Source organism: Lepidochelys olivacea, assembly GCF_965140295.1.
Source record: "Lepidochelys olivacea isolate rLepOli2 genome assembly, chromosome: 1".
NCBI lineage: Eukaryota > Metazoa > Chordata > Testudines > Cheloniidae > Lepidochelys > Lepidochelys olivacea.
Window position 1 is genome coordinate 113,007,901 of NC_140411.1, and position 19,827 is coordinate 113,027,727.

The window sequence follows — 19,827 nt, forward strand, 5'->3', positions numbered from 1 at the left end:
GAAGGATCTTGGAGTATTGGTTGATCATAGGATGACTATGAGCCGCCAATGTGATATGACAGTGAGAAAAGCTAATGCGGTCTTGGGATGCATCAGGTGAGGTATTTCCAGTAGAGATAAGGAGGTTTTAGTACCATTATACAAGGCACTGGTGAGATCTCACCTGGAATACTGTGTGCAGTCCTGGTCTCCCATGTTTAAGAAAGATGAATTCAAACTGGAACAGGTACAGAGAAGGGCTACTAGGACAATCCGAGGAATGGAAAACTTGTCTTATGAAAGGAGACTTAAGGAGCTTGGCTTGTTTAGCCTAACTAAAAGAAGGTTGAGGGGAGATATGATTGCTCTCTATAAATATATCAGAGGGATAAATACCAGAGAGGGAGAGGAGTTATTTAAGCTCAGTACCAATGTGGACAAGAATAAATGGATATAAACTGGTCATTGGGAAGTTTAGACTTGAAATTAGACAAATGTTTCTAACCATCAGAGGAGTGAAGTTTTGGAATATCCTTCCAAGGGAAGCAGTGGGGGCAAAAGACCTATCTGGTTTTAAGATTAGACTCGATAAGTTTATGGAGGAGATGGTATGATGGGATAACATGATTTTGGCAATTAACTGATCTTTAAATATTCATGGTAAATAGGCCCAATGGCCTGTGATGGGATGTTAGATGGGGTGGGATCTGAGTTACTACAAAAAATTCTTTCCTGGGTATCTGGCTGGTGAATCTTGCCCATATGCTTGGGGTTTAGCTGATCACCATATTTGGGGTTCGGAAGGAATTTTCCTCCAGGTCAGATTGGAAGAGGCCCTGGAGGTTTTTCGCCTTCCGCTGTAGCATGGGGCGCGGGTCACTTGCTGGAGGATTCTCTGCTCCTTGAAGTCTTTAAATCACGATTTGAGGACTTCAATAGCTCAGATATAGGTGAGAGGTTTTTCACAGGAGTGGGTGGGTAAGATTCTGTGGCCTGCGTTGTGCGGGAGGTTGGACTAGATGATCATAATGGTCCCTTCTGACCTTAGTATCTATGAATCTCCCTCTGATGAAGCGATGTCCATACCAGTGCTTTTCGTCATTAAAACTTTTGTCATTCAGGGTGTGGTTTTTTCACACCCCCAAGTGACAAAAGTTTTAACAAAAGTGCAGTGTAGACATAACCAAAACTCACACACATAAGAGAAATGAACAATCATGGAACTACCCACTTTCAGGACTAAATAAAGAATATATTGCTTCAATTTAGCTTTTCCCTCAATAATTTCTTCACCCACATACAGAACATACTCAGCCTCTTCTCACAAACAACCTCTAAGCTAATTCTCCTATAGGTTTGTAAGGAAGATTGTTATTTCTATTTTTAAATACTTGGGAGGTGCACAGAGTGCCTAGATAGAGCAAGCATTTGTCTTGTTATTCTGGCAAACATTGTAAAAGACAAAGATAGTAGAAAACATATATGCTGTCACTTTTTCAATACTAGTAATTCAAAATCTTGGTCAGTAATTCAAAATCTTGGTCACTAATTGTAGAGAGATGACTCCCACACACACCAATGTTGAAGTAATCTTTCGGAGAGCTGCAGACCCAAACAGTCTACTCAGAGATTACTACTATGGAAGGTAAAGATGCTGCTGCAATTAAAAAGAAGAGCACGTAATACCATCTACTTATGGAGGATGCAACCTCGTTGGAGTCCTCATCCAAAGATGATCTATCTCCTGATCAAGGATACTTCTGAAACACAAACCTGAATGTCCTTCTCACAATCAAAGTTCTCTTGCTCATTCCTGGTAAAGTGGCAGAGTGAAGAAAGGACCCCCCCTTGAACCAGGTGTATGGGTGAAGAGATTTCAGCAGAGCCACGAAGACCAATCTGATCACTGTTTCCTGGTGGGTAATGGAGGGACTTCTAGAGGAAATGATTGAAAGTTCCTCCATTCTTCTGAAACATAAACTATCCATAGGAAAATAGTCCTGAGCACAGGCAAACTCTCAAACGTTACTGCTTAGAGCTCAAAAGTAGGATCCATTAGGATGTTCAGGACAAGCTTCAGGTCCAAGGAAGAAAGAGGGGGCCAAGACCTCATTCTGATCCTGGCTGCTGTCTCTATGATCCTGACCATCTTTGGGTATAAACTGACCAAGGAACAATTAAGCCTGTCCCTTTGAACAACTGTGTCATCTAAGAGCTAAGACTCAAACCTTTATTCAGACCGCCCTTGACAAGAGCCAGAAGGCATGAAGCACAGGTGAGATTAACCTCTCTAGTCCTATACCAAGCAAACCTTAAAGATACTCCAAGTTCCAGACTCAGTAACAAGATCATGAGGTGTAGATTAAACATAGGCAGAACTATGGTGAATCCCAAAGTCTGAAAAATCACTCTAAAAAAAAGGTCTTGCCAAGTCCTACGGGTAAACTAGACCTTGACAAAACAAATCCCACCTGAAAGGTATAGGAAGCATTCAAATGAAATTTAACAATTCTAAACACCACAGCTGCCAGGTCTAGGCTGGAGCCATTAAGATGGCTATGGCGACCCTTTACAGAAACCTGCCTACAGCTGAGAGAGGGCATCAGCTCTAAGGGCCAAAAAGTCCCTGAAGCTGATATAGTAGTCCCTGATCTTTGCTCTCCCAGGCAATCACCAGGTCTACTTGAGAGTGCTCCATTTCTTGCAGACCTCCTAAAGAAGTTCCATTCTCCAGGGCAAATTTGATAGATTTGGTGTTCAGGTCCCCAGTAATATGAATCAGTGAGAGAAAGATAATGATTTTTTTCCCCCCAGCTCACAGAATGCAGAACTCAGTCATTGTGCCTCTGCTCTGTCTTCCCTACTTCCCTTCAGTGGTCCAAAATATCACATTGACCCACATGTGGGAAAACCTTTACTGCCACTGGGAGAAGGGAGGGATGGGTCCCTCCCCTTTCCCCATGACTCCTTTACGTAGAGAAACATCTATAGGTAAAGCCTCTCCAACACCTGCCCCAAGACAGAAGGCTCAAGACTTAGCAAATATACTGAAATCTGAGCCTGAGAAAGTCGGTCTGTTCCCTTATAATCCCAGAAAGAACTTTAAGAGATTCAATTCCCAAAGTACTGACCCCAAAAGGAAATCTTAGGCTCAAGAAGAACGACCTGGGTGTTGTCTTTTATGGATCAGTTATATGTCTTATGAAGAGTATGTTACGTGGGTGAAGTAGATGCTAGTTCAGCCCCATTTTAGGCAGAGGACAACTTTGGTGTCTGCCTCTAAGAAAGACAGGAACACTGCACTGCTACACAGGTAGTAGTGTTTTCTTGAATTTGGGTGGCATAGTATACTTCTCCTTAGTGACCAGGAAAAAAAAAATAGCACCTGTTGTACCAAAAGGGAAATAAGCTCCCTTCATGTACAGTATCTTCACCTGTACCAAAACCTCTACAGTTTAATTAAATAGAAGTTATGGGATTGATGTAGAATTTTCTGAGTGAGGTTCTTTGGCTTGTGTTATGCAGGAGGTCAAACTAGATCATAATGGTCTCTTCTTGCGACGTGGGCTACAACAGTGCCATGAAAACACCTGTTCTCACTTTCAGGTGACATTGTAAACAAGAAGTGGGCAGCATTATCTCCTGCAAATGTAAACAAACTTGTTTGTCTGAGCGATTTGGCTGACCAAGAAGTAGAACTGAGTGGACTTGCAAGCTCTAAAATTTTACATTGTTTTATTTTTGAATGCAGTATTTTTGTACATAATTCTATATTTGTAAGTTCAACTTTCATGATAAAGAGATTGAATTACAGTACTTGTAAAAAGAAAAGGAGTACTTGTGGCACCTTAGAGACTAACCAATTTATTTGAGCATAAGCTTTCGTGAGCTACAGCTCACTTCATCGGATGCATACTGTGGAAAGTGTAGAAGATCTTTTTATATACACACAAAGCATGAAAAAATACCTACTCCCACCCCACTCTCCTGCTGGTAATAGCTTATCTAAAGTGATCACTCTCCTTACAAATACACACAAAGCATGAAAAAATACCTCCTCCCACCCCACTCTCCTGCTGGTAATAGCTTATCTAAAGTGATCACTCTCCTTACACATTTTTTCATGCTTTGTGTGTACATAAAAAGATCTTCTACACTTTCCACAGTATGCATCCGATGAAGTGAGCTGTAGTTCACGAAAGCTTATGCTCAAATAAATTGGTTAGTCTCTAAGGTGCCACAAGTACTCCTTTTCTTTTTGCGAATACAGACTAACACGGCTGTTACTCTGAAACCTTACAGTACTTGTATTAGGTGAATTGAAAAATACAATTTTTTTTTTACAGTGCAAATGCTTGTAATCAAAAATAAATATAAAGTGAGCACTATACACTTTGTATTCTGTGTTGTAATTGAAATCAATATATTTGAAAATGTAGAAGACATCCAAAATATTTAAATAAATGGTATTCTATTATTGTTTAACAGTGTGATTAATTGCAATTAATTTTTTTAATCGCTTGACAGCCCTATTTATAAGCATACTATCCACTCCATTATAGAAGTCATTAGTGGAAGTGTTGAAAAGTATCAGGACAGACCCTTGAGGGACCCCACTAGATATGCCCTCCCAGTTTAACACCAAACCATTGAAAATTACTCTGAGTATGGTCTTTCAACTGGGTATGCTCCCACCTTAGAGTACTTTAATCTAGAACATATTTCCCTAGTTCGCTTCTCAGAATGTAATGTGAGACTGTGTCAATGCCTTACTAAAAATCAAGATATTTCATATTCACTGCTTCCCCCCATCCACTAGGCCAGTGACCCTGTGCAAGAAGGAAATTAGGTTGGTTAGGCATAATTTGTTCCTGACAAATCCATATTGGCTATTGATCATACCCTACTGTCCTCTAGGTATAGCAAACAGCCAGTTTGTAAAATTTGTTTCAGTATCTTTCCAGGTATCAAAGTTAGGCTGACTAGTTTATAACTCCTCGGGTCTTCTTTATTCCTCTTTTTAAAGATAGGTACTATATTTGCCCTTCTTCAGTCCTCCAGGACCTCACCTGTCCTCCATGACTTCTTGAAGATAATTGCTAATGGTTCTGCAATTGCTTCAGCTAGTTTCTTAGGTACCCTATGATGAATTTCATCAGGCCCTGGGTTCTTGAATACAGCCAGTTTATCTAAATATTCCTTAATCTATTCTTTCACTCAATGTTAATTGTGTTAAATATCTGGTCACAATTAACCTTTTCAGTGAGGACAGAAGCAAAAATAGATGTTAAACATCTCAGCCTTCTTGATGTTATCCATTATTAGCCCACATTTCCCGGTAAGTAGTGGACCTACACTTTCCTTTGTCTTTCTCTTGCTCCTAATGTATTTATAGACCCTCTTCTTATTGCTTTTTATGTCCCTTGCTAGGTGTTACTCATTTTGTGCTTTAGCCTTTCTGATTTTGTCCCTACACACTTATGCTATTGTTTTGTATTCATCCATACAATTTGTCCATGTTTCCATTTTTGTACGATTACTTTTTGATTTGCAAGTCATTAAAGAGCTCCTGATAGGAAAAATAGTAAGAGATCATTATGGCTCTGTCTTTCCTTCCCATCAGGATAGTTTGCCGCTGTGCCTTTAAAACTGCCTCTGAGAAACTGCCAGCTCTACAGAACAGAGTAGCTGAGTCCCCACTACATTATAAGCTCTCGAGTCAGCAGCACTCAAGCTTCAACTCTGATGGGCCAGCTATCTGAATTTAAAGAACCACTTAACTTGAACTCAAGACTTGTATGCGTACAGGGGAATAAAATTAGGGGCAACACTCAAGCTACAACTCGAGCTAACACTGCAGCGAAGACAAGCTATAAGAATTTCCCCAAGGCATAACAGACTAACAGAAAAAGCAATTTGCAAACTAGCCTGACTCTTGAAGATTACTGCTTGTCTGAAGCACTTGGCATCATGGAATTCACTGACTTTCATAAAGACATAAAAGTGTGCATTCTAATATACATGCTGATTCTGGACTTCCTCCCAATTAAACCAACAGTGGACCAAGTTCAGACCTGTTGAAAGTGGGTGTATCTCCACTAAAATCAAAAGAATTACACCTGCTTAAATCTGCCTGAATTGATCCTTTTCTTAAAAATACTAAAAAGTTAATTTTCCAAAGGCTGAAAAACCTACCAGCTTTCAAAAAACCCAACACTACCCCATTCAAGTAATATCAACCATTACTAGAATTGTTAAAGCTCCCAAGACCTCAAGTTAGCAACAATATAGTCATCAGTTTCTAGAGTCCTCTTTAGATTAATTTTTATTTCTGCTCTTCTAAGCTTTGTCACATAAGTATTTCAAGACATTCGGGTGTTCCTTACCAAAAATACCATTTTTCAGGATAGAGAGATACCATACACCTATGGGTTTATCCAGGGTCAGTAGCTAACTCCTTTCTCCTCAGACCAGATAAATTGGGGTATGAGAAAACTGCTCAATTCCTTTTTTCTTTTGTGCCACATACACAAGTATATCCATTGCTGTAATTCTGATTGTGGTGACTTTCCTATTTCTTGGTACAGATTTAGGTAAACGTCTTCTGTAATATATATTAAATATATTGGTTCCTCTTTTGCATTTAAGCCAACTGAAACAGCAATATACTCTTTCTTTAGGTATTCCAAGAAGTCAGATATTATGCAAACTAAACTTATGTTTGATAAGTTTTGCTCTGTCTCAAAGCACTACGATTTTTAATAAATGGTGTGCAAGACTTCATGCATTTTAGAACATTAACTTTTAACTGTTGATCTCTAGCTCTAGTAAAAGTCACATACCAATGCTTTACTCTTTGTCAATTTTAAAGTGGACTGATTCAAGTTGCTTAGGAGCCCTCATGATATGATGTTGGCTGCAGGGCTTTGCCAAACACTTAAGCTGCATGATGGTATCTGGTCTGTATGACAGTAGCACATGGCATGAAAAAAATATCTGGTAAGAGGGAGAATACCTAAAGGAAAATAAAGCTGATAAAACACATCATAGTTGAATAAAACCTCCAAAGCCAGTGGGGAAGGCAAGAACCATACACTCAAAGTAAAACCAAGGAAAAAATGAACAAACCCCTCAGCCAAGATTCTCTGAAACAAAGTTTTTGCTCCTATTCTTGTCCATCTTCACTCTCCTTCCCTTCAAGCTATTTTTACTACGAAAAAATGTCTGTTAACATCCACGCCAATTTCAAAGTGATACACAATTAAAATGGCCGGAATAAGTGATTACTTTCTCCCAAATACTGTGCATATAGCAAAAGAGAATGATGACAATATTGTTAAATTGATGACAATACAATAAATGTTTTATTAGCCCTCATGTTATCTGTTTTTTTCCAAGCTGTTGTCTGTTCCATGGATAAATTCCTTTGGTATGTGTTGGACAAAGACTTATGAATTTATTTAATACCAAAGATTTGATACTTTTAGATTTATCTACTTATAAATCTGGTAAACACCCTTGACTTCACAAAAGTCATAATGAAACAGCAGGTGAGAAAAGATATCTTTACAGTACTGCATCAGGCAGTGAGTAAAGAATACCAGTTGTTATTCTGAGAGCAACAGCAAGGTATGGGTTGGGATGAACTCTCAGACAGAGTCTCGTTAAGAGAACAGTAAAAAAAACCTGATACTGTATGCTGATATCAACCTACTAATTTGGAGCTGATCCTACAATGTCTTATGCCAAATTGGATCAACATAAAATGTAATACCAAAGCAGGCCTACTTTAGTGTCAGCCTACAATTTTCACCTTTGTGTAAAGTTTTTGTTCAGAATAGTGGGGTTTCCAAGGTTTTGCCTCCACTCTGGGATTAATAATGCAGCAAAAGTTTAGTTAGTGCTGAACAAACCAAGGAAGACAATGTGGTATTCACACCAGGGCAGCTTACAGTCTAAGTATCACCTTTAATACTAGTTATAGGCTTGCGTTAATTTTTCTAAGGACCTTCTTGCCCTGTGCACTTCTACATTGAATTTATTTAAATTCATAGAGTAGATAGGATGTCAAACGTGGTAGGAAACCTAGTTAACTTACCTCACCCAAGGCACTACTAAAGAAAAGATTAAATGGGGGGGGGGGGAGGCAAAGAACTCTTTAAGTGAACTTTACTATAGTTATCATTTGCAATTTGTGACTAGTATATTATTGAAAGCACATGAATCAAGCTTGTTGTTTTACCCTTCTCTTCTTGGTTTTTATACTCACCTAAACCTTTTTGTCCAGGGTTTTTAGCAAAGGTAAAGGTAAACTGATAAAAATCTTTGAACTTTATTGGATCCTTTAGCTCTTGTTCCAATCTTGGCAATAGAGCTTTTAGCTTGTCTGTGGTGTCACACCTGCCGCAGAAGAGATGACAATATTTGTATATAAACCAAACATAAACCATTTTAGAAAAGAAGCTTACAAATATTTATTATAAACACACAAATGAGTAACATTATTGTAAGATTCAACTACAAAGTATCACTTTCGTTTACTTTACTAAACATTTAAAAGCCCTAAGCAGAAACAAGGGGTAATATTATACACAAGCACCAAAAGTATACAGATTGAATAAGATTGAGCCATTTAGTTCAGGTACTTTTCCCCCCATAGATTTCAACAGCAGAATGGACCATCATCATCTAGTCTGATCTCCTGCATAACAGTGCAGAAATTCTCACCCAGCAATCCTTGTATCCAGCCCAGAGCTGCTGGTTGAGCTAAGAGTACAGCTTTTAGAAAGATGTCCCATCGTCGTTTTAAAGACTCCAAATGAGGGAGAATCTCCCACATCCCTAGGTAAGTTGTTTCAATGGTTGATTACCCTGACTGTAAAAATTTTACACCTTATTTCTAGTCTGAATTTGTCTAGCTTCAACTTCCAGCCACTGGATCTCAAAATGCCCTTGTAGGGTGATGTAATGTATGGGAATAAGTAACAGCTTTCCCAACTGTGTTGCTGTGGCTATCGTAAGTTACAAGTTGTTGTTTATTGTATTTCTTGGCTGTTGTTAATATTTAAGACTACTTTTGTGAACATGTTTGTTTCTGCACGTGTGTGCATTAGTGTGAACTGATGGGTATGTGAATGTGTGCATGTGCGCACCCCTCAGACTGCAGATTAGAGCTGATCAGAAAACTTTCTTAACTGGTTGAGCTGATGGACTAATGAATATTCTTCTATCTTAAAGACACCACCAGAATCAAGTAAAATTTAAATATAACTAATTGCAATCCTATTGAACTGTGATGTACTGTTTCTTTATTACTTTTATTGCTGTTACCCTAAATTTGTGGTTTTTTAAATTTACGAAACCACCCACTGTAGTCTACGTACACCATATGGGAATTTGTACTACATGTTAAGCTTGTGACCAATGTTAACTTCAGAAGACTTTTCAACCACTACACTGTATCATCCACACAGTCACGTTCTTCAATCAAAAACCAGGAAAAAGACGAGTCCTCCACTGTGACCTGAAGACTGACAGATTGGTACTGGCAGACCAAGGTGGAAGCAAATTTCAGAATTGAGACCCTTCTGCTTAAAGACAATAGTATTGAGGCATTGCCAGTTACATTACCCAATTTGACCTCAAATGACTCAGTATCATATAGGAAGAATAAGGGTTTCTCAGGTAGCGAGAACACAAACCAAAAGACAGATTATTGGATATAGCCAATACTATGAATTGAACCTGGAAACAAATGAAGAACAACAGAGGAGCTGGAAGCACATCTTGAATCGGAGAGGGGAAATAGACGGATAGGAGGGGAAGAGATCACCCCAGCTCCTACCTGCTCCCCATCCCAATCCTAGGCACTGCTGCAGCCGATCTGGGTCCTACCGTCACCTCCGTCTCCCCATGTGTGCACACAATTACTACCTCCCCACTGGTGGAGGTGTGCCCTGCCCCCAGCCATTGCGGGGGTGCTGGCCACAATCTGATTGCTTGGGAGCTGAGAGTCAATCAGCCAATAGGGAGGGAGCCACTGGAGCTGGATGGCACCGGGCAAAGTCAGGGGGGAAGCAGAGCTGAGCAAGGACAGAAACATAGATAATCCCCCACAACATTTCTATTGCAGGAACTGTTGTGATAATTCAGCCTACAAAATTGCCTTAATTGAGAACTCAATGTAAAAAGTACATAGGAGTTCAGAAGATGTCATAATAACTTATAACAACGAGAAAAGGTATGAAAGAGAGACAGAGAATTAGTCCAAACAAAAAGGCTACAGATATAACTCAAGGACTGTGTTAAGATCATGCTTGATAAACAAGAAAGTGTGGAACCAGAAATCAGTGAACCAAAATTGGTATGTCAGAAATTAGGTCTGACTGGTGGACAAAATGATGGGACAGGCTATATTGCCCATCACTCCGTTTCTGGGTCCGTAAAGAACGAGACTATGGGGAGAAAAACAGGCAACTAGAGCGAGCCTCATTATCATGGCTGCCACCCCTACCATCTTCTGGGATCCTACGCTTTGTCATCCGATCTTGAGAGATGTCCTGACCAGAGGTCAGAGAGAGGGACCCAAATGACATTGCCAGCTCAACCGGCTCCAGCTGAATTCCAAACACCACCTGGGATGAAATGGGATCAGACTAACAACAGCTCCAGCTCATCTCAACTAACCTCTTCTTTTTCCCCCAAAAGGATAGTTATTACCATCTTTGATACCTTCTAAGAGACTGTTAAACAACACGGGTTTTCCTTCTAATGCTTTCTCCAGCTAAAGGGAAAGGAAACAAGAGATATTGTAAAAATGAAAGCCTTATTTAATACTTTAGATTTAAAATGCTTGAACTGTTTTTCCTTTTTTCTTTAATAAAAGTTTTAAAGGATTTTTAATGGTGTATTAGAGCATATTGCTGAAATCTATTTTGGAGGTGAAAGACATGGATAGTCATGGCAAAGATCACGTTATGGAGAAATGGTCACAACTGCGTTATGTAGTGCAGCTAAAATAACATCTTTGACTTCCAATACCCTCTGATAGTGAGCAATCAGGGATTCAAACACTTCTTTACATCAAAAACTTCTTGTCTGAAGGGTAGGTCAACTCCCTAAATAATGGAGACAGGTGCCATACTCTAGAAACTTTCTGGCAGTATCATTTTGTCTGGATTAAGCCTCAGTAAGCTTCCTTTCATCTATATCCCAATCTATGCCTACTGCTAGGAAAGCAAAGAGCCTGCAGAACCTGCGTTCAACAAGAAAGGTGTCAAACCGCCTATGATCAGCATATCAATGGCACTGCAGTCCAGACCATGAGATTATTGGCCACTTACACACACAAAGCCTCACATACATGTTGAGCAGAATTCTGTCTAAAACAGTTCTCAGCGCAGAAGAGCAATACTATCAGGAAGAGGTGAAACCACTGAAGTCTGCTGGCAGGTTTAAAAAGAATCAGCATGAACACCTACTGCTGCCCAGTGTTAGATGATCAAGCAATTATCCTAACAGTCTCTAGCCAAAAGCAAGAATGAAAGGGATAAAATAAATCAGAGGACTTCATATAACATCAAAGTTTTTTCACTCCCTTTTTCCCCCACATCTATTACTTACCCAAAAAGGAAAACTTAGAAAGAGGTTGGAATTGATGAGATCACAAGCAACAGATGGTTTCTTGAGCAGGGGCCTAATAACCACTTGTGTTTTACAGAAGTTGGCACCTTATTAGTATCTTCCTGCAGTACAACAATCTCAAACCAACCTAAATTTTATTAGCAACAAGAGGTATGGGGTCAAGTCACAGGCCAAAGCTCTTCATGCACCTCTACAACAAACTCAATTAATGAAACTCAATGTGACCCTTCTGGGAGTGGATCAGTCAATATGAGAAGAATGTATTTGATACATCTTTTCCATGAAACAGGTGTATATGTGTGTGTGTGCGCGCACGTGTATGGGCTGTCAAGCGTGCAATTAAAAAAATTAATTGCAATGAATCGCGCTGTTCAGCAATAAATGTTTTGTTTAAATGTTTTGGGATGTTTTCTACATTTTAAAATATATTGATTTCAATTACAATGCAGAATATAGTGTCCCTTTATATTTATTTTTTATTACAAATATTTGCACTGTAAAAAACAAAAGAAATAGTATTTTTCCGTTCACCCGATACAAGTACTGTAGTGCAATCTTATCAGAAAAGTTGAACTTATAAATGTAGAATTATATACAGAAAATAACTGCATTCAAAAATAATACAATGTAAAACTTTAGAGCCTAGAAGTCCACTCAGTCCTACTTCAGCCAATCACTCAGACAAACAAGTTTGGTTACACTTTGCAGGAGATAATGCTGCCCACTTCTTGTTTACATTGTCACCTGAAAGCGAGAACAGGCGTTCACATGGCACTGTTGTAGCCAGCGTCGCGAGACATTTCCATGCCAGATGAGCTAAAGATTCCTATGTTCCTTCGTGCTTCAACCAACATTTAGTTCAGTCACAAATTTAATTAACGCATTATATTTTTAATGAGCATCATCATCATGGAAGCATGTCCTCTGGAATGGTGGCCGAAGCATGAAGGGGCATAAAAATGTTTAGAATATCTGGTACATAAATACCTTGCAACGCAGGCTACAAAAGTCCCATGCGAACGCTTGTTCTTATTTACGTCACCTGAAAGTGAGAAGCAGGCAGCAGTATCTCCTATAAATGTAAAGAAACTTGTTTGTCTTAGTGATTGGCTCAACAAAAAGTAGGACTGAATGGACTTGTAGGCTCTAAAGTTTTACATTGTTCTGTTTTTGAGTGCAGCTATGCACAAAAATATCTACATTTGTAAGTTACACTTTCATGATAAAAAGATTGCACTACAGTACTTGTATGAGATGAATTGAAAAATACTATTTCTTTTATCATTTTACAGTGCAAATATTTGTAATCAAATAAAAATAATATAAAGTGAGCACTGTACACTTTGTGTTCTGTGTTGTAATAGAAATCAATATATTTGAAAATGTAGAAAAACATCCAAAATATTTAATAAATTTCAATTGGTATTCTATTATTTAACAGTGCAACTAATCACAATTATTTTTTTTGAGTTAATCGCGTGAGTTAACTGCAATTAATCAACAGCCCTAATATATAATTCCTTTCAGTGATAAATGCAGGGCTCTACTCTGAGGGCTGGGCTGAGGCTCCGAGGTATACCCCCACCGGAGCCCAGTTGGGGAGAGCCACGTGGGCAGCTGTGGGGAGCCCGCGCAAAGATGCGGACCCTCCACCTGCCCTCGGCCAGGCAGGGATCTTGGGGACACGGTTGCGGGCTATTCGCAGCCCCCTCGTTCCCCCGCACCATGGGCAGATCCGCTGTGGCTCCCCATGGCTCCCTGGCTGGGCTCCACACTGGCCTGGCTGGGGGGAGACTTGTGGAGCTGCCCAGGGGCTGCTAGGGCCCCCCGCTCAGGGCAGGTAGAGAGTCTGCCATGGCTCCCCACAGCTGCCCACCCTGCTCTTACTGTGGCTGGGCTGTAGCTCCGAGCTGGGTCGGAAGAGCCATGCTGGCAGCTGTGGGGAGCCGCAGCAGACCCTCCACCTGCCTTGGCTGATGGGCCCAAGCAACTCGATGCCCAGTGTCCCAGTCCCCCACCCAGGGCAGGAGGAGGGATCCAGGCTCCCCACAGCTGCCAGCGTGGTTCTCCCTGACCCGACTCCGGCCAGGGTGGGCAGCTCAAAGCCAGAGCCCAGCCACAACAAGAGCCAGGCGGACAGCTGTGAGGTGCCGCAGCAGACCCTCCACCTGTCCTGGGCTGGGGGCCCGAGCAGCCCCCGACCCGTGTCCCTGTCCCCCTAGCCAAATGTCCCAGCCACTCTGCCTAGTGTCCCTGCCCCCCAGCCCCTCCGCCCAGGGCTGGTGGAGGGACCCAGGCTCCCCACAGCTGCCAGTGCGGCTTTCCCCAGTGCAGCTCTGGCTGGGGCAGCTTGGAGGTGCAGCCTTGCCATGGTAAGAGCCAGGTAGGCAGCTGTGGGGAGCCACAGTGGATCCTCCACCTGCCCTGGGCATGGGGCCCAAGCAGTCCCCCACCCAGTGTCCCTGCCCCCAGACCTCCTGCCCAGGGCAGGTGGAGGATCCATGCTGCGGTTCCTCACAGCTGCCCGCCCGGCTCTTACCATCAGAGCCCTGCGTGAATACAAAATTTGTATCTGAATCTGTGCTATCTGCAGAAATGATCCACAGATATAAAGCGGATACCCATGGTTTTGCAGGGCTCTAACTATTTCCACTACTCTTGCCCTAACTTCAACCCCAGATACCTCATCTCTCACAGGTTCTCAGAATACTAAAATGACCAGTACAGAGAACATCTAGAAAGATGGAGCTTATGTACTGCACAGTTAGCAAACAAACATTTAAAGACAGCTAAGGTTGCAGTAGGATAAACCCCACCCATATAAAACCTTAAAAGTAGGATGGCTAAAAATTAGTGATAAAAAAGAATCCAATTTTTTTTGTTTAAATTACATACAGATTTTTTTTAAAGTAAACCATTTAAAATAGATACCTTATGTTAAGGCCTAACCTTTTAACAAATGATTAAAATTATTTACATTAAATACAAAAATAATATTAAGCATTTTTGCTGCCATATTTTAAAGAAAGTCAGTCCACTGAAATGGTGGAAGTCACGGGCTAAGCCTCTGGAATCAGAGTTTGCTGAAGTGCTAAACTAGCTTTTGACAGCAGTAGCCTATTTGCAAGTGCAGAGAGAATATTTTCTCTATTTCAGTTTATTCAGCTAGTTCAGTTCAATGACAAGTTCATTTAAAGTTGAGAAACCAATTGGGAGTTGAAAAAGAAGGAAAGCTTGCTATCCTCTTCCAATCTATGAATAAAAGCTAGGTGTAAGAGGATGAGATCTACTAGCTCTAAAATTTTGAAGGACATGGTGGCCAGAAACAATCAGTTCAATTCATTAACTACAGATAATACTTCCCTTCTTTCATAAATCAGTATGTTTTAAATGCAAAACATGTCTAAGAAAAAAAACTTTGTATCTAGCACAGTGGTTTTCAAACTGTGGGTCGTAGAATGTAAGGCACTGAATTGTGGCGGCTCTGGTCAGCACCGCCGACCAGGCTGTTAAAAGTCCCATTGGCAATGCTGCCCGGCTAAGGCGGGCTACTTCCTACCTGTTCTGACACTGCAATGTGCCCCAGAAGCAGACAGCAGTAGGTCCAGCTCCTAGGTGGGAGGGGCCACAGGGCTCCGTGTGCTGACCCCGCCCTGAGAACCAGTCAATGGGAGCCGGAGGGGGGCGGAAGAGTGCCTGCAGTGCCTTGTGTGCCTACACACCCTGCTGGACCTGCTGCTGGCCGCTTCCGGGGTGCAGAGCGATCCGCAGTGCCAGGACAGGCAGGCAGCCTGACTTAGCACCCCCCTGCACTGCTTCCTGAGGTAATCCCGTGCCCCAATCCCCGGCCCTGAGCCCCCCCCCCAAACCTGGAGCTCAGTCCTGCACCCCAAATCCCTCATCCCCGGCCCCACCCCAGAGCCTGCATCCCCAGCCAGAGTCCTAAACCTGTCCTGCACCCTAACCCCCTCCCACTTCCTGAACCCCTCATTCCCAGCCCCAACCTGCACTCCAACCCTCTGCCCCAGCTGTGAGCCCCTCTCATACCACAAACCCCTCATCCCCAGCTCCGCTGGGTCGCGGGCATCAATTTTCTTCAACTGGGTCGCCAGAAAAAAAAATTGAAAACCACTGATCTAGCACATTTAAGGTAGTTTTATTTAATTTTTTTAAAATCCTGTTTTTGTGCATTTTTAATTGAATTTGAATATCCATCCAAATAGAGGCTGAGACAAATCACAAGTAAAAAAACTAGTCATCTAGTAAATAAGAAATACATCATTCACCATTTTCCAATAGAATAAAAAAGTAAACATTAAGAATCTGAATAAATGCAAGTTAAACTATACAACTGTTTAAATAAATGTGCACAGATATAGTGTATCTTCCTGGTTAGCAAAAAGCAGCACAAATTTAGTGAAAAGGCCCTATTTAGCTCCAAATTCACTTGTTTTAATGGTTAACAACAAATAAGAATAAACCTTTCTTTAAGGTTTATAACTGAAGTAAAAATGCAAAACACAATTAAATTAGATTATTTAAACCAAGGTTCCTACTTGATGATTTAAATCGTTTTGATTTAAATCAATCCTTCCTGCTTAGAAAAATGGAAAAAACTCATACATTCTTTTCCACCTTTATATTGCTACAACAATTTCCGTAAGGCTTTCACTTCCACTTTCCAACTGACAGCCAAAAGCAATACATACCCTCTACTTCATCAAATATGCACTCAACACAAAACCTTAACAATGACCTCATATGTTTTTATATCAACAGATTAAAACATCTGACTATCACACACTCTATGCATTTGGGAAATTATTTTGCCTCAGCCCTACTGAGGTCAATGTTAAGGTTTTGCATTAAAGTGCCAGTTCGAAGTCTGGGCAAATATTTTGGTGAACCTGAAAGTGTGATGGCTGCCATCTTGGCCAAAACCAGGCATTGAACAGATGACCTCCAGAACTAAAAGCATTCTTGTGTTAAAGAGCGAGGCTCTCAGAGCTGTCACTGACTTGCATCCACAGGTCAACATACACACTGACTAACGGGTGACACAAGCAAAATGTGTAACAAATTACTGAAATGTGAAATGTATATTTCAGCAATTCACGCCATAGTTTACAAATCATAGTTTTCAAAGTACAAAATTGGTGGTAAAGTGGTCACATGAATCCTGGATTCTATAATTGGTTCTGGGAGGCGTGTGGTGTATAGCGATACAGATAGGATAACAAAAACTGGTTTAGTCACTGTGAAAGGCAGTGAATAAGACTCGTTTTTGTCATGTTGGAGACCTAGGTTCTATGCCTGTAATGACTTTGCATAAGCCCTACTAACTTGAAAGGGGAGAGGTAAGACGACGACTGTTTAGTAGCTCTTCCCTTTCTCCCAGGCTGGGGTTCGTACTTTCAATCAATAATAAGGGGCTTTAAACAACAGTTAGCAGAGATGAGATTTCAATTCCTGAACTATTCATTTCCATGTAAGTGACTAGTATTACTGGGCATCCCTAAATCAATCAGACAGGAAGAGCAGGCTAATTAGAAAGGGCCACTACTGACATGACTATCTAAGTCAGTAATCATAGGAAAGGAAATCAAGAAAAAACACATGATGCTTCAGTGAAATTCTGGTAAAACTCAGATGTACACATTATACAAATGAGCTACAGTCACATTCAGAAGTTTAGCTTCTTAAAACTCTTCACTTATTTTACTATTGTTAGCTTTGCAGAGGCAACACAGTCATGAAAGCATGAGCTGGAGTCTACTGTAGCTTATTTATCTTCAAAATTGTCAGCTAAATTTGAGCTGTAGAAATTTCATCCCACTGGAACACTCAGCTATTACAGTGACAGATGCTGCTGAAATGAAAAGAGTTACAAGTAGTGCTGAGAGAAACTGCAGGAATGCAGCTCAATTTAAAATTCCAGGTTTAGTTAGACAAATCATCTTTTAAATTTGCAGTTTGAGCAAATCAGCAATGTAAGCCACTGAATAAAAAATGAATACGAACCACACAATACCACTTTTCACAAAATCATTTTTCAGACTGCATAAGAAATTTACCTAATTGGAGTGGCAATATAGTAGAGTGGAAATGTCACTGAACTGGGAGTCAAAAGACTGGATTCTATTCCCCGCCATGCCAATGACCTGCTATGTAATTTTCAGCAAGTCATTTCACCTCTGTTTCTGTTTACATTTTGCTTACGCTGTACGCTCTCTGGGGACAGGCATTGCCTTTTTATTATGCGTTTGTGCAGTGCCTAGCACATTAGTGCTCTGGTCCATGACTGGAGTTCCTAGGGTGCTAGTGCTACCTTATACAAATAACTACAGCTGGAGTTCTTAAGTTTAATATCATGGAAATATTTATTTTAATCTAATTAGACCATTAGCAACTGTTAAGAATGTTGCTATTGCAGCATTTTAGCAAAAATACTAACATCTGAGATCCATGGTCCATAAAGGTGGAATTAAGAGAGAACACTTCACAGAACTGGGTACAGCAACTATCATACAAATAAAAGGGAAAGACGTATGGGGAAGGAAAAAATAAGATGAAGCTGACATATAGAAGTATTTTCCTACTAGCTATAGTGAGTGAGTGAGGAAATGGCAAAGAAGCAGAAAAATTAGACTTAAGATGAGATGTGAAAAAAAGATGTTATTAAGATAAATACCCAGAACAAGTGAACAAAAATGAACAAACAAACTTAGAGGAAGGTGACAGGGAGGATGTAGACTGGAGAAGGGGAGACTGGAGAGCAAGTCAATTCAGTCTAAATTAAGGGTAGCACGGAGCAAATCCATGGAATGTTTTAAAAGCTTGACGTCTGATCCAGCTTTCCATTGACTTCAGTGGGAGTTGGCTCAGGCCCTAAAGTTTTGAACTACACAGAAAACTGATACACTCACCCCAACTCTGCCATGCCATCTACAAATTCCTTTTTACTGAATTCACATTGAGTGGCTGCCCTGAATTTCCATGCTATGACCAAGACGCTGATACTGGCAGGGTCCAGGCTTAAATCATCACAAAACTGCTGAATTCCATCAATACCAATTTTATTTTCATCCTGTGGGTCTGCAGTCAAAAATATAAAAAGTATTACAATACATATTAAAAACTTCCCTTCAGACTAATGATCTGAACAGTTTTGATATGCTGCAGTGCAGAAGCTATTGTATGAGTACTTCTCAAATATATTCATTCTTAATTAGGACATCAATTTGAAATCTAGTCTAGTTCAAAAAGTGAGTTAAAAGTTATATCTTCCAAAGACCCCCTGCCAATTTTTGTGGGTTTTTTATTAGTTTTTTAAAAATAACGATTACCCCTTAGATATTTTTCCCTTCTCCCCATTGCTTTGTGAAAGACCCACAAAAACAACAGGTGGAACTGCCTAACTATAGGGAGGAAATACTGAAATTGATTATACTCAAAGTGCTATAAAATGCACAAGAAGATTAGGCATTTACAGGTTAGAACACTGCAACAGGTGAAGGAGAAACACCAAATTTGGCCTACAGATTCGTTATCCTGGTAGTGATGTATGAGAAGGGAAGAATTTATCTAAATGTCAGAGCCCAGGGTTAATTTAGGAGGCAGGAAGTGAGGGGTTGTTTTTTTGTTTTTTGTTTGTTTTTCTAATACTTGCAGAGTGACCAAATCAGTGAGACACGATATTTATTTAGTGCCTAGCACAATAGGCCTCAACCTCGATGAGGCCATTCAGCAGCACTGTGACATACATAACTGTTTAATAAGAAGTGGTTACTAATTAGGATAGAGCCACACATTGTAATTGCCAGTGTCAGTTTATGTCACTACCATAATTATAAACATTTAAATATGGAAAACTAAATACAACAAAAAACCCCAAACAAACAAACCCCCCAAACAAATCCTTCATGAAAATTATATTGGATTTTTAATTAGTCTGACCCTAAGAAATTATTAAAAAGCAGTTACTGTACTATAGAGGCATGGCAGCTATTTTATTTTGCTATAGAATATCAATTAGACCAGGGGTTCTCAAACTGGGGGTCAGGAGTCCTCAGGGAGTCACAAGGTTATTATATGGGGGGTTGCGAGCTGTCAACCTCCACCCCAAACCCTGCCTTGTATCCAGCATTTACCATGGTGCTAAATATATAAAAAAGTGTTTTTAATTTATAAAGGGTGGGGGGAGGG

At 40.5% G+C, this 19,827-nt stretch overlaps 1 protein-coding gene across 1 annotated transcript in view; it reads right to left on the reverse strand.

Annotated features, from left to right (window-relative positions):
• Nucleotides 1–19,827, reverse strand: part of DCUN1D2 (defective in cullin neddylation 1 domain containing 2) — a 49,135-nt gene that overhangs the window by 22,946 nt on the left and 6,362 nt on the right. The window contains exons 3-4 of the mRNA XM_084612451.1: nucleotides 18,549–18,717; nucleotides 8,249–8,379 (exon numbers count right to left, since the gene is read on the reverse strand). Coding sequence (XP_084468577.1) covers nucleotides 8,249–8,379; nucleotides 18,549–18,717 — 300 coding nt within the window. The remainder of the gene's footprint in view (nucleotides 1–8,248; nucleotides 8,380–18,548; nucleotides 18,718–19,827) is intronic.